General features: G+C 32.7%; 1 protein-coding gene across 6 annotated transcripts in view; it reads left to right on the top strand.

The window, feature by feature from the left end:
- The first annotated feature begins 2172 nt into the window (after positions 1 to 2172).
- LOC131853868 (semaphorin-1A) overlaps positions 2173 to 17009 on the top strand; it is a 344763-nt gene continuing 329926 nt past the window's right edge. For all 6 annotated transcript variants that reach the window (XM_059204943.1, XM_059204940.1, XM_059204944.1 and 3 more), the window contains exon 1: positions 2173 to 2381. In XM_059204943.1, the coding sequence (XP_059060926.1) occupies positions 2285 to 2381 (97 nt within the window). In that variant the 5' untranslated portion in view covers positions 2173 to 2284. The remainder of the gene's footprint in view (positions 2382 to 17009) is intronic.

The following is a 17009-nucleotide window of genomic DNA, read 5'->3' as shown; positions in this document are numbered from 1 at the left end:
GCTTCTTTTCTTTTCAAGTATTTACTTTTTTATTTCATACAAAATTTGAGCGCGTTTGACCGCATGAAACACTGATGCTGAAAAAGTTCCACTCCTTTGCTTCTTATTTGATCATTACTTTGTATCATAATAGATAGGTGATTATTACTACCTTTGGTCTACTTTTACCCAATTTATAAAATGTAAAGAAAGCAGAGCGATGCATACAACTTAAGTAAATATAATATTTTATATTCTTAGGAATTCATCTCATCTATGTATTAAAAGATATTCTTGCGCTGCACAGGAAATGTAACTTCATTCTGTTAATTAAAGCATTGAAATTCAAGTAAAATAGTTTCAAGGTATTCTTAGTAGTAAAATATTTTCCAGTAAAATATTTCCGGTCCGAGATACTTGTTCCTAAAGTTTAAATTTCTTTCTAATTGTATTATTATACAGGATTACTTGTCGAAAGCGTATCTTAGTTCTCATGGTGCTTGCACAAATTCCTGAAGCTCATACAGTTTTATGGATAAAATGTACATGCAACTACTATACCTGCTAGATAGTATGTGCTTATGGTAGACAATTTATTTTACATTTATATTATTTTATTATTTAATGTGTAAGGCATCTGCTTAATTACAATCTCTCTAATTCTTTCCATCAAGCAACTGTTACTACCGTACTTGTGCTATAATTTGAAGAATGGAACTGTATTGAAATTATTGTACATTCTGACTAAAGATAATTTTATAAGGTTTAAGTTATAACCCTCAAGTGGGTACGCTCGGCCAAAAGTGAGAATGATTGGATCGGACCAACCGGATCCCTAGAATGACTGGTTCAACCGGGTCATTTACTAATTGACTTTTATCGACATAAAGAGATTCACTATACATCATAATCGTAATAATTTACCACACTATAAAATACAATTGTTTTTTTGGTACAGCATATTATGTTATCTGTGGTACAACTAATGATTTTTTGGTAAGTAAATAAACATTTATGTAAATCCACAGAGCTTCCACGTAAAGAGTCATGTTAGCACTCTAAATGTTTATTTTATCGATTTTCACACGGATTCCATGCAATGCATCCTACTGGTTACTAGTATAACATAACAGCGACAAAGTTCCAAATTGTTTGAATAAAATTACTGGGGAGCAACTTTGCTCAATTAATAATAATGAAAACGCCGCTGCCGATGGAACCCCCACTGTTGCATAAAAACTATTTTAGTTTGACACAGTTGCATTTGTGCGTTTTGGTGCATGGATTTAGAACTGTACCGTAGCTATACTATTTTTGTTTGCGTTAGTTCTGTTGTATTTTTATTCTGTTTCGTAGTTACAATCGATTAATTTTACGATCTGTGTAAGTGTAATATATGATCGTAAAGTTCCGCCGAGTTATCTCATTTATTTTCATAATTAACTTTGTATGAAGATCAACTAAAACTTTACAAATTTGGTCAAATATTTATTAAATAAGTATGCGAGTTTGATATTGCATAAAGTTATATCTAAATGAAGACCTAAGTTAATTATCTAGTAAGTATCTAAGGTTTAATTAAAGTTTGCCATACTTGGTCAAAGTGCTGGTGGCGAATCTCTAACATTCTACGTAGATATTGGTACGTACACATATATTACGAATTTAGGAAATAATGTTTCGTAAACAACTCATAGCACAAAAATAAGTTCAACAATACTAATAATGAATTTAATTGTAGGCACTCGAGTTGGTCATTACGAAACGTTTACCTAAGTCAATTAGTGGCAAAAGTTCTCGAATTGAGTTTTTTCTATAAAGGGGAAACGAGCTTTCGCAACACAGTCGGCCCCATATTCCTGTTGTTAACCATTAAAGTTGTAATTGCGACCTTACGATTCGCTGAACTGTCACGCCCTCGACATACCCCTAACGGATTTTTAATATACCCGAAATCGCTTATAAACAAAGAGTCTGCCTCTGGCGCCCTGCCGCCTTTAATTGCAGGTTTAGTGTCGACGTTCATTAGGATATGCAGGCGCTTTTTTAACGCGATTATGACGTCGCAGGGTTGGCGATTGCCGTCGAGGGTGCGCTGGGGGCGAGGAGGGCTGCGTCACGTGCGAGATCCGCACTCCGCAGCCCCACGCATGCGAGACCGCGGGGCGCCGGTAGCGCAGGCGCGCCCCCCGATGCCCCCTGCCCGCCAGTCCGCCGCCGGCAGCCGCGCGTCTCGCCCGTTGATGAAGCGCTGAGCCGCGCGTCGCGAGTGATCTTCAAGTGATGTCGACTTGTGACTAGTGCCATGCTCGTGCTGCGCTGTGCCCTCATCGCGGCACTCCTTGCCGTCGCCGCCGCCGCCTGGCAGGAGAACGTCAGGCCTAAGGTCTTCGCACAATTAGGTGAGTCCAACTGTATTCATAACACAAATGGTCGGTGTTAGTGAACTCAGGGCAACAATCGGCTTAATAGCCCTCCAAAATCGAGTCAGTGCACGCCATATACTCGCTAGGGCGAGGACACAGCCAACTATCTAATGTCATAATGCCTCTGTTTACGTTTGTTTTGTTTGATGACAAGACGCGAGCAAGCGCTCTCATTCAAAAGTTGTCACGTTTGTGTCAAAATAGCAATAGAAAACGTGCATATGACATTCATGACACGTAATAAACAAGACTAGTATCAATAAAACATAACATCTGATAATATTTTGTAGTGACAGGTTAGACTTTTGACGTTTGTTTAATTTTAACAAAAATAACAGTTTTCTGATTGGACAATAGGCAGTATTTAATGTTTACATCAAACAGTTGGTAGAAATACACTGAAAATTTGCATTAACATAGGAATTTTAGATATTCCTCGAAAAGTTCAAGTAGGTACTTAAAAGTTAAAAGTTTTAGAAAGTTGTATGTTGATGTATAAATACATAATACATGGCGAAAAACAGACGAATGTAATTTTCATTAAATAACAGAGAAAATAAAATGCACTAATAAACAACACTTAAATTGAACAAATACTTAAACTTTATAATATGGTATTCACACAATCTATTTAGGACTAGAAATGCGCCTTGCGGTACTCCGTAACTAGTCAGAGTCACGCGACAGTTAGTCCTGCAGGAATAAAGCCAGAGTGCACAATTGTAGTGGCATTGTTTTATTGTGCAGCCTGCATTGCGGGGACAGCCACGTGGCTCTCATTAGTACGACACAAAGCGTAGCAGTTTGTTCTGCGTTTTGCAATGTTACGCTTGGATTAGCGATCCACGCGATGCTTACTGTACTGTACAAAACTTTGTTCAGATATTCGCGTAGTGCTTTAACTAATATATTTTGTATTGTTGTAGCTATATTTTCATATAAATTATATAACAGAAATAACATGCATAACCAAACGAGACCAGAAGATGGCTCCTTGATTGAATATGATTTATCTAAATATATCTAATAATAAAATAAATTAAAAAAATATAGCTATAATTTTATAAATATTGTCTTAACAATTCAGTCGGATGTGAAGCAGTAAAATTACAGTAGTGTAAAGCTTATCGCCTGAAAAGTCTCACGTTGACTGTCACAAGTGCTTTGATTCCTTTGTTGAAGTATCAACAACTGTAGAAACAATCGTCTCCAAACGAGATCATCTATTGTTATCGCATATTGAATAGCGCAGAGAATACACATTGTGGTTTATTTTGTGATTTCATTCAATACGGTGTCGTTTAATTCAATATTAAATATATCTACCAGAATCTCAAAAACTTCGTTTGATTTTTAAATGATAACAAAAATAATTATATTCGCTCGATTTTGGTAATTAGAAGAAACATTCTGTTTTATACATTCTGTTTTATTTTGCAGTAGCCATATAGAATCATAAGATATGATAACGGGTCGTTCTGTACAAATATCAATCACATGTTTATGAAATGTTACGTTGATATTTATTACTCTTAGAATAATAGCTGCACTGTTTCGTTATTACGATGGTTTGTAATCTTAACAGATGACCCGCGCACCTTCGCCTGCATGACACTTACTTGTCATTTATTATATTATTCGTCCAATATACATAATATCTTTTTACATTATAGTCTGTATTATTCTGATGCTATATTATAAGCTATATTACTGTAAAGTTTCATCAAAATTTCGTTCAGTAATTTTTCGTTAAAGAGTAACAAATATCAATCCATCCATACTCGCAAGTTTTTGCGTTTATAATTATAGTAAGATACTTGATTAGTTAGAGACAAGTTATTATAACGGTCAAAGTACTCTGAGATGAGACTTCGCGAAACATGAGCAGTGCAATTGCACATAAAGCTTCAATTGATGAACAGTCTGCATTTAGAATATCTGACGTCATATACCGAGACGCGAATGTATCCGACGCATATCCTTTTGAATGCTTCCGGCCATTGTTATAACCATAACTTTAAATGCTAATGGCTAAACATTAACATAACACAATATTCAGTAAGTCTACAAAATAGAAGTGATGGAAGAATTCGTGAATTAGAATTCATTAAATGTAAGCATTTTAATAATATGACACTCCTACAGAATATAAATGGTTGTAAACATTTGGATAGTTTTATTATACCATTTGTTCCGCATATGAAGTGTGGCACTGTGGTTTGGAAAATTAGCACACTATTGATTTCGATACAAAACAAGACATATTTAAGATAGATATTTATTTATTAGATTCTAATTTAAACATTTAAGTATTAATTTTTAAATAGTGTTCTAAAATGCAGTAAGTAAATTCTAAGAAATGATTTCCTAAAACATAAACAGACTTAGACTTAACCGGCAACAGGCATTGTCCGATTACGGCATCAAAGAAGCCGTGATGGGACATTTCCCAGCAGAATAAGTCGTCTTCCAAGCACAATGTGTACAGTTTGCAGTGGGAAATTGAAGTCAGTGCACTCGCTGCACTTGATCATCGACACACTTACAAGTATGTGAATGAATCTGTTAGATGCAGTTTATACGAACTTAGTGGAACGAAGAACAAATTATAGCTATATAAAAACGAGGAATTTCATCAAGCTTCTAGACTAAATCTACAAAATCGAATCGTTGAATAAATACAAGAAAATAAATGACTCTAGTAACAGGGCAAAGATAAGAAATGAAAATAACGCTCTGAAATATTTAGAGATGCTTAGATATGTAGCCATTTTAATCTTATAACATACGGTGTTTAAATTAGTCGAATCTGTATTTTCTATGTAAGCAAAAGAGATATAGTGTATCAAGTTCGGGAAAGTGTATCGTGAAGTAATTAATCAATTCAATTAGTGTCTCTTAAGACAAGTTAGTGAGTTATAAGTAAACATATAGATTAATTTGACGCGTCGAGTTAATTACAATATCATACTTACTAGTTTGATCTTGGACCACTTAAGTACAGTCTACATTATCAAATATCGAACTATCAAATACTCTACGTATTTATGAGTTAGATTGCATTAATATTAGTAGAATTCATTACGACTGAATTATTTATTATAGTTGAAAAGAATAGTTGTAATATTCGAGAAATACAGAAAATATTCTGTCATTATACTATTATAGTAGTAAGTAGTCATAAACCGGTGTATATGTATTAATAAGTATGAGATTAACAATTGATCTAATAATAAATAATGTGACATCACTTATTGGTAATTACTTTATTAAATTATTTGTCGCAGATAAGTTAACAATATCAATTTATATTACTCGCTTATTATGCATATAAAGTAAATTACTGTGCTATCATATAGTAAGAACACGGTTTGAGAGCTGACAGATAAGTGGTTACAGAATATAATAACCTAATTTGTGGGTTCTGTTACTGCACTCGACTTCCGCTAGCAACTGATATTATTTCACATGTATGTCACTAGTTTATTAGATGGTTTCTTGCATAATTAGAGAAATATTCTTTTACTTTATGAGTGTAAAAGTCTGAAATAAGATTCAAATTTATATTATACTTTTTATTGTTGGAGACATTAACAAGTACACAACTTTTAAATATCAATAAACTTGTGATGCCCGCGGATTAGTATACATTATTAGATCGTTATATATTCACGGTTATCAAACAAGAATAATAAATAAAACATCTACGACACCAACCATTATTTGATTAATGAATTTACTAATTCATCGGTTAGAATTTTCAATATATTTATAGCGGGGTAATTCACTCAGCTTCTTTAACCTATATTTTGGCTCAGACGTAATAAGATGTTCTGTTAAAATTTTATTCTAATTTCTCCAGCCCTACACTAAACTTTAAAACAACAAACGGTTTTTGTCTCTTCGTATACGTTATTCTTCAATCTGTGGTGAATAATAGATGGAAATCCAAATTCACTTTTACATATATAACCTACATTTATACTTTACTGACTGGTCCTTTGAAAGAGTGACGACTGAGGAGTGCTTTGTCTTTTGTGAACTTCATGGTGCTTATAGGCGGTATATACAATTATAGATCATAAAATTTTAATATATGTATACTACCATAGATATAATCATAATTAATAAAATATATTATGATCCTTTTATATATTATGTTATGACCATAGTCTACTATTCCTCCACATGGCTTGACAAGTGAAAACAGAAAACAAAAGTTTCAATATATTGTTAAAGATTGTTCATTGTATTGTAAATTTAGTACTTGCTTATTTAGTACTATAAAGAAAAGCTGTTAGTTTAATATTGAATAACTAGTGTAACCAGTACAGGACTTATATTTAGACCGGTTCTGAGATGTAGGCAGAAAGGTACGGGTGCATAGAGGTCTGATTCAGAGGACGATGACTCAGATCCACAAGTGAAGATTCAGAGATAAGCACAAAAGTGTTGTTATAAAAACACATCTACAACTATATAAATTATATGCACCCACAATAATGAAATTTAAAAATATTATAAATCTATCACTGGAGATACTTCTTGTTACATTTATAATACATCTGATGATAATAAATCTCAGGAACCCTACTTTAAAAGTGTAACAATTATTTATTACAGAATGAACAAGGTATATAAAAAAATTAATCTGTTTGAGTATTAAATCATTAAAAAAATAAACCCAATAGAACAGACAGATACGATTCTTAAAAAATGTAAACCCTCTAAATAAAATTTATGGACTGCTCAGGTTTAAACAGGTGCCTGCATCCGAAGTTCAATTCTTTACAGTTTATGGTGTTGCATTATAGGCACCGACACCCTCTTTTATGCTTTAACTGCTAGGATTATAGAACGTTTAAGTGGTACCATAAAATAACCATTCAGTTACTACCTGAAGAAGAAATAAATTACTTAACAGGATAATGCTTTTACATCCGGAATGTTTTGTACGTGTCGCGTATAACCTTATGGGTATTTATTGGGGCATTCGTCAGGAACCAATGCGCGGGGGAACAGTTATGTGGTCGAGGGTGCATAATACAGATATGGCAGCAGTATTGTTTACGATTGCAGTCTGTAGTTTTGTACAATTTATTAAGTTTTTGTTTATATTTTCGCATAATCGGTATGGTATTAATGGAGTTACATATTTTATATTGCAATTATTATTTTTTTATAAAGATCCATCATACAGACTCCTCTTTAATAAAAACCATACTCGCGACGATAACCGCTAATCAAAAAAGGACAAAAGTTCAAACATTCATCGACAATACAAGCGCTATTAGGGAGACCGGAATGCCATAGAAGTGTAAAACAAAATGTGTTTAATGGTAACGTGATATAGTAAATAATGGAATGTGCAGCATCTACTGTTTTTAGATATTGTGAAGTGTGACTTCAACTCAGCTAGTAAGGTGTAATTTCTATTGAAATGTACTGAAGAGTGATGATACAACTAGTACGCACGTGCGTGCCGTCTCGGCAGTTTCGGAGTGCGGGGGGTTCGACGATGGCGCCGCCTGGCGGGAGAGGGACAGCTTTATGACCACACGATATATTGTCTTCGCACAGTGTGGGATTTACCGTTCCTTTTGTTTTATTTTCTCGGTCACGCCGATTAATTTCTTAAAGTGGCCTTTTTGAGAGTCGTCTCACAATTTGATTTTCCCCACTATGTTTAGATTGTATTAAAATATTTTTATAGGAGTAAGTTTGCACAGAATAAGTAAACATATGTGCATTGGGGGGAGATTCTATAAATAACAACTGCATGTGTTTCAACTATGTTTCGCAAAGCATTCATTAACAAGGAACTCAATCAAGTGCTCAAAGCACATTCAGTACCACTTACATTACTTTACTTAAAAGTATTCTTCGTACCTACGAGTTACATAAATGTCCATTACACTCATATTATAAACGAAAAGAATCATACACAAAGACAAATCGATCACACCAGCTGTTCTATTCAAATCAAACCGTTGAAGCTATGAGGAATCAGAATGAAAGCAAGATGGCGGATAAATGGTGATTTTATCCAACCCCTTGCTGACGATGGCAAGGCAAACATTGGTTCAGTAATAAAAATATTTGTTCAAATTCTCATTGAGCAAAAGAAATGGAGGCCTTTTTTGCAAAATAGGCCCCGCGAGTGTGCCTAGTCTATTGTCATGCAGTTTTTGAGCACGGGATTAAATGAAAGCTAATCATTGGTTCGAAGGGGGATTATTCAATTTGTTATGCTTGTTGCGAATTATATCTACAGAGCTTTATAATACCAGAAGTACAAATTAAATATAAATTTTACAAACATATTATTAAAATACTAATATTTGAATCCTAATAATTTCATTTAGATATCTATAGTCTTGAGCCTTATTCCTTTTCTTAAACTTTTGGTAACCATGGCCTGTTTGTAAGAACTAAGAACAGCACCACCAATATAAAGTCATCATTAGATGCTTGTAGTATAATTCAGTTTTGCCTTTCCGCAGCATTGAGATATTATGTCTTCATATACTGTGATTTAACCTCACTTACTCTATCAATACCATCCCTTACGTGCTGACACCCCTAACTTGGTATAGTAATATTACTAATACTATGCTAGTACTACTAATAATGTGTGTGTACAAATACTATACTTAATCCCCAAAACAGAAAAGAATTGACGTTTAAGACTAGCTTTCTTGCCATTTAAAATCTAATCAAATCATTCCAAAAATTGTTTTTTGTGATGGAAATAGAGAATAACTGAATTGATTGAAACATATGATACTCCTAATTAATACTAGTAAATTTGACTATGCATTGACACTTGGTTAATGCATAGTTGAATTTGCTATTGTAATCTAGAATATCACATACAATAATATAAATTCTAATTCGGAATGACGGAGTAATAAACATTTGCACATACAAACATCTTTAATAGGCTTTAGTAGTATTTGTGTATAAAGTTTTCTATTTAACATTGTTTTATTGACATGGAACTAGTACATAGATTTTTTTATCTATATTGTTTTCACTACTTTATTATCATTCATCATCGCAACATCACATAAGCGTCTCGTTGCTGGGCACGACTCCCTTTGCCGAATAGGGGTATTGAGCTAAATTTACAAATATTTTCAAAGTAGCTCTGTAACACAGAGCATTTTGAATTTTATTTCTTTGGCACTCATATGTTTATCTGTTGCCTTTGTCGTCTCTTACTGCATTTTGGAGATTAAAATAAGTGATGACAATTAATACTCAACATGAAATATTACAATGTATTACTCATTTTTAACTATTAATTTTAAACAAATAAAATTCTTCAATGTTGGGAACAATAATACCATTGAGCAATAAATCTCCATATACGTTCTCATTTGCAGCGAGTCGCATTTAAACCCTTTCATTTGAAAGGGCGATGGCGATGAATGGCTGTGAGTCAATGGGTCGTAAGAAATGGGCTAGTGACGTGAGGCAAGGCAAGTGAAACGTACTCGTGACCATCTTATCAAGATCTGTGGCGGTTTACTTTAGTTTACTTGGATACGGTGGACTCACGACATAGTATTTCCGTTTTCCGGAGTCCTGAATCATAGTGTAATGGTAAAATGATTTTCATTAGATGATTCTGAAATTGCTTCATTGCTTTTTTGTATCATAATAATCGCCGTTAATATATATCTGTGGATTAATAAAGTATGCCCTATCTTGTCCTCTCTCTAGTTTATACCGTTAGCGGCGGGTACTTACACTATGACGTCACCATCTCAATAAATCTTAGTGTTCTGGCAATTTGATTCTTTTTATTTCAAATTGGTAGTTAATAAGAAAACCTTACAGACAGAGAGTAGACTTGTATTGTACTTACAGACAGAATTGTATTAAAAAAAGTATTAAAGATCCCTTACTTAGCTAAATTACAAAGAAAACTGATAGTATATTTTACAACCATTACGTACCAATACGTTTATCCTTTATAGTTTAAAATACAAATAGATCGTTTTGAAACGTTCTAAAGCAATGCGCTTCAGATAGTACCCTCGCATTTTTAATGAGCAACTGTAACATCTAAAGAACCTTTATGATATATGTACCACTACATTTTAAATAGAAATAGGTATTTTTCTCTACTAATTAAAGCTTAAAAACTAGAATGCAATGGGCTTTTACAGGAGTTTATTCCTGTGATCCTTATTATTTGTAATTGTTTTTCTAATAATTACAACAGTGTTCTTTAATATAAGCTTGTAAAAGAATTTACCTGGGTACTAGACTAAATAATCGTCTAAAAAAAGAAAAAAAATCATACAAATCTTGTTGACTGTAAATTATATAAAGCTACGTATAGTTGGGTGTATACAATATTATGCATATTGCGACAATACAACTGTAAATTTCCGTGTGCGCTAGCTGTCCAATGTACGTCCTAAAACAGCAGGTCTTGTAGAATTGGTCTAAACCGGTACATCTAAAATTGTATATGTTACATAGCCACGTATGTATACAATATTATTCACATTGCGACAAAACAACGGTAAAATTCCGGCTGTGCTAGTCATCAAAGCTGGGAAATCGGCAGGTCTTGTAGAATTGGTCTCCGACGAAGCTCCGTTAATGAGCCAGGTGGTTCTTGCACAATGTGCCCCAGTAACAATGCCATGTAGCCGCTAAGGGTAGCGCACCCTGTTAGCCGCGCGTGTGGGTCCGATCTAAATGGGTTATATTTTTAATTGGTTTTTATAGAGTTGAAATATTTATGCTGCTCGGTATAATCGGGGCTATTTTGTTGTTGTAAAGCACAACAACAAAATAGCCCCGATTATACCGAGCAGCATAAATATTTCATACCCAGTAATTGATGGTGTGTGATGTCCGGTTTTGAATTGAAAATGAATGGAGAGGCTTATTTGGATAAATTTTATAAAATGTTCTCTATCATATCAGCTGTGGTATATATGAATATGAATAATGTTTTAAAGATTCTGTAAATTTGTGTCCTTTGAAATAATAGAGAGATAAGAATAATATTTTTTTAATTACGTAAGATACAGAGAAATGTAGCAAAGAGATCTAACTTAATCAACTTCTCAAAGTTATCTCTTGTAAAGATGGAAATTATAAAACTATTCATGCCGGCTCTGAAAAAGTAGCTCTTTATTGGACTCAATTTTTAGCGGTGTAAAATTTGAGTTAAGAGAAAATTACGTGCGACGAATTTCACTTTGTGTACTAGTTACTGTAATTTTATTAACACATACAATTAACAACTATTTTGAATGTAGAATGTTACATGCAATAAATATATTTTAAGATTTCGCAAAAGTGATTGTTTAATCAATGAAACGCACAGGAAACATTATCCTACTGAGAAGGAGTTGAGTATATTTAGTGCCCTAAAAATAAACATTAGTCGTGCGCCCTGCATGCGTCCCTTTAATACTTGAACTTGACTTGGAGTTCAACAACCGAGAGCTTTCGATAATTACGGGCATGCCGCCGATCCCAATGAGTTGGTTCTGAGTTTGAGTGACTATACGGAGTTCGAGAGGTAATATATGGTGAGGTGGTAACACTTTTTTATGTTGCCCACTTGGGTTTTCTGTGGGTTAGTTATTTGTTTAGTTGGGGAGAGTAACGACTGTAATATTACCAGCACAGGTTCTCCTTACAGGAGATGAAATCACATGAATTCCGTTAGTTTTGTGTAAGCCATAAAGCTTAACCGCACTTAAAACTTACTAAGACTTATAGAAAAGGACAATCAGTAATATAAATGGTGATGTAGACGTTGATTTCTAGCACACGAGAGACAAAAATGTATTGAAGTGCAATAACTAATATATATATATAAATATGTAAATTTAAACGTTATATCTTGAGATTCGCGAGTGAACATATACATGATGTATAGTAACATAAGTAGTACGTAATATAATAGTAACATATGAAGTACTGCATCAAATGATTTCATTACCCCACTCGAACAGTACACACCTTCGACCTATCAAATTATAGCTTAAATCAAAGAGTATTAAATAATAAATATACATATATACATGTATTAAGAAATTAAAACACTTTAAACTGAAACTATTTCAGCAACCACGCAAAGAAAGAATAGGTACCTATATTACTTTAGAAGCTTATGATAATACCTATATGTAAGAATTTTTTGCCATCATTTCAGTCTGATGCTAATCTAAAGTCCAGTTTTATGTTTCGAGGTATTGAAGGTGAAGGCCATGATTACGAACGTTTTTGTAGTACTTTATGGCAAATTATAGAAAAACCATTTTATTGCTTGTCATCGGAGTGTCTACAAAAATACATTACATTATTATACATATCCATATGTAACTTAAACTGCCAACTGTTTAAAAATCCAAGCTACTAGAGGCATGGTTTTGACTCATCTAACTAAATATAGCTTTATCTTACTAATTTAGTACTCTCATAACTATTTGTTGCATCCTTATTGTGTTTGTTATCAATGGTATTATTTTTTCATTGCCAACAGATTTTATATAAGTGCAGATCTTAATTCGATCACACATTGAAGTTTGAAATTAATCTTACCATGGGTGGAGTATTTAATTATACATATAATAAAACTGTAACTAATCGCTGTCTGTACTTGAAAATTATATGAGAATAGCTATTATTAAAGCAAGCGTAATAGATACCAAAATAATGATTGTGTAGAGTTTGAAGTTAATATAATTTTTGACTGTTTGTCTGTTTGCGCATGCTAATAACAGAAATGGCTTAACGGATTTGGGTGCGGCTTTCACTAATATATAGTTGTAATCTTCACTTATTTTTTTATTTTATAATCGGTTTATATGTAGACAAAAAAAGTTATACACGACTTTTTATTAAACCGCGGGCTTAGTGTAGAATAAAATTTTAATAATTGATGTATTTCAGATATTGCTAATATTTAGATGAATAAAGAATATATTTTTGGTCTCGCTTGAGGGTTGAAATAGTAGCTACCTACATTGTATAGAATTATACCTACACATACATATGCATATAGGTATAAAGTAAATTTAAAGGGCTATTGAATACATTGTCTTCGAGCCTCGGCTCCCATGGGCAGCCGGAAGATATCACTTATATGATATATCCTCCATGTGTTGCTATGCTTAGCTACTTCTTTGTGTATACTTTAATGGAAACAGAAGTATCTATATTTATAAAATCTTTTGTTTTAACTGATTATGGACGCACCAAAAGTCTAGAAAGTTTTTTGTAGCTGTGTTTTATCTTGTAATGCATCCGTAAGATATTTTTTCCGGAACGTAAATTAAATTGTACCACCTAAAATCATTTAGGAATTAGTTGATAATGAAACGTTAAATATGTTGGACAGTATGATTGCGATATTTATGGCTCTTTTTTGGCATCTCATATATAAACAGACGAAAGCATTGCTAGTATTAAATTTTGTATAGATCTAAAATAAGCCTATTTTATATTATAGAAGTAGTTGCTTACATATCAGCCTTTCATTGTTTTCTCTGTTTAAGAACCTGTTACCGACAAACAAAGATATATGATACGTTTGAATGCGACTATACTAGTAGTAGTGACACATTAAAAGTTAAACAATTGAAGTTTTTTTTTAAAAACGACTTCTTCGTGCTTTTTTTAAATAGTGTCACGTTACTACAAAGAAATATGTAACAGAAAGTTTAATTTCGAACAAGATTTAACATTTCATATTAGAACCTAGGTTCGAACTCACTTGGAGGACAAATGTCAATATTAATATTTACAAGAAGTGCGTCGACGTTATCTAGGGATAACGAACTTGACTGATGGCGTAACAAGTTAACACAAGTACTTACACACATTATAAAAACACAAATTGTACGGTTCAGCTCAACCTCAAGCAATCGAGTGGTGAACTCGTGTATGTTGATAATTTTACAGTACTAAAATCATATTAATTTCATTTTTGCTAGATAAGAAACAAATTCTTATGACTATTCAAATGTGCTTAAATTAAGTTTATTTGAATAAATGATTTTCTATTCTATTCTATTTTCAATTCAAACCAGTATCAGCTTTTTAATATTACTATAGATTTTTATTATATTATGGTATCTATACGAAATACCAATAGTTCATTAATTCATTCCCAATTTAAGAGTTACGTTCTTGTTGGTGGAGTTCTTGCCACTCTACACGATTTTCCATTATGCTCTTTAAATGTTGATACGACACGACTCCCATTTTGTGAGTTAAACGATGAAAATTAATTTTATAATATGTATTGATCAGTAATCTAATAATAACTATGACGTTAAAACCGTAGTTGAACAGTCGTGTTGAATGTGATCTGTAATACATTGGATAAATGGTCTATTTATTAATCTGAAACAGAGTAAATAGATATGTATCGTGTACAGCTTTGGTTGTAAGTCTATTGAGTTAGTTAACTGCGAACAAATTTACACAGGATGGCTAGTGAAACCTATATTTGTATATAAGTGAACATACATTAAACGCCAGAACAAGTCAATTGAGTATTGATTTTCTATATTGGAGTCTAGTCTAACGGCACTGTCTACGTTAAAAATAAAGTTAAATCCTAAATAGCCTATTCCATGCTATTTTATAATGTATTCGTATTGTATGTAAAGAAAAAATGTGTGCAAATATTTACGTAATTAATTTAAATATATTAAATAGAATTATTTATTTTTTGGTACACATTATAGTAGTAATAATTATAATCATTGCAGGATCTATGTCCGGATTAATTTCCTTGAATACATTTATATAAGTATACTTACTTAAATTATAAGTACATACAAGTAATACTAGCTATTTGGTACTAAATCGCTCTTTGACCATTTATTTTTATTCAAATTTCAGATCCTTCTAAAGGTAAATTTTTTATGAATATGATTGATGTGTATAATGAAATTTAAACCAAAAATGTTGTCTAAGATATCTTGTACAGCCACACAGTTCCTATATCAGTCTATAGAATACCGAGCCTGATAAGGTGCTCTATATGTATTATCCTGTATAGACCAAAAAACTGCATGAACGTTTCATTAAATTTTTTAAAGTAAACTTAATAATATTATAAACGCGAAAATTTGTAAGTATTGATGCTTATTAATCTTTCACTCAAAAACTACTGAACGGATTTTGATGAAACTTTACAGTAATTAATACCTTATGCATTAGAATAGCACGTAGTATTATATAATGAAATTTACATATTGAATTTTAACGCGGGTGAAACCGCGGGCACTTCTAGTATTATATAAAGATAATTACAACATTACTAAAGACTTTTTTTAATTTCATATATTTTAATCTTTGTTAACGTTGCACAATGCTTTCACACCGTAAACCTGTTCATTATATCGTTATTTCGTCGGAAACGGTGAATGCAAATGTTTGGGCTGTCTGCGTTACTGCGATCAATACGGTGTCAGTTTAGAAATAATTGAAGCAACCCGATCTCTGAAACAGATTTGTTTGAAGAAATGTTATTAACAGTACACCGTGCCGTGTATAACAAAATACGTTAAGTTCAGTGTGAAGTGAATAACTAATGAAAATACATGCCAAAATTTGTTTGAGTTCTTCTAACATCAGTACTAGAACACTCACAGTAGCTTCAAAATAAAAAATACATTATATCACATATTCAGATGTATAAAACAATACAGTTAACAATTAATACAATCAGTTGAATATAAACGTGTAATAATTTATAAGAATTACCATAATAGACCAAACTTTTAAATTGATGTGTTGAATATTGTAGCAAGTTCATTCGAATTCGCAATCGATAGATGAACAATACTATCTATTCATGAAAATAAAAATTGAGGCCACAATTACTAATAATGTGAAGTCGATCTTCACGCAGTTCGAACTGGTGGTTCATTTATGGTTAATTCTCTATGATAGTTCTGACTGGTGCACCACTCGCGTATACCGTTACAAGAGAGTGGAATGTTCTATTTTAATCATTTAAAAGACACATGTCGATATATATGTAAGAATATTTTATATGCTTAATATTTGACAAAGTTCTATGAGAATAACAATGCGTTGCCTAAAGTTGATATCTACCTAGTTACCTACCTATTTGAATATTTGACAAGGGTAACTCCGCCTCGAGTCGCATAACTCGCAGCGTTTCCTGTTGCCAAGTCGATTTACTCTTACCTACTTCCTTAGTAACATTGGATTAGTTCCCATAATTTCTAATAAGTTTTCATCGTTTTAGACAATTTTCACTTCATACACTATTCTGTATAAAAGAAGAGATTGCTTCTTGCGATAAGACCGCCTTTTATAATTCCATGTATTTTCTGTATACTTCTTATTTATTAATTCTATTGGTGCAATAAAGGGTATATAAATAAATAAATATAAAGTGAAAAATTATTCTTTTATACCTAATTGTGACATTAATTTATAAATGAAAATCTAAGGACTATGGACTTTATTCTCCGTATTTAGCCTGTCGTCTGGGCCGTTGTGCCAAGCTCCTCCTAGAAGCCTCCTGGTGTCTTCACAGGCTTCTCGAAGAGTCTTCATTGTTCCGAGGATTGTGTACGT

The sequence above is a fragment of the Achroia grisella genome, unplaced genomic scaffold (genome assembly GCF_030625045.1).
Source record: "Achroia grisella isolate CSIRO2021 unplaced genomic scaffold, CSIRO_AGI_Agris_v1 utg906, whole genome shotgun sequence".
NCBI lineage: Eukaryota > Metazoa > Arthropoda > Insecta > Lepidoptera > Pyralidae > Achroia > Achroia grisella.
The sequence above is the reverse complement of the archived record's forward strand: the minus strand, read 5'-3'. Positions and strand labels throughout refer to the sequence as shown.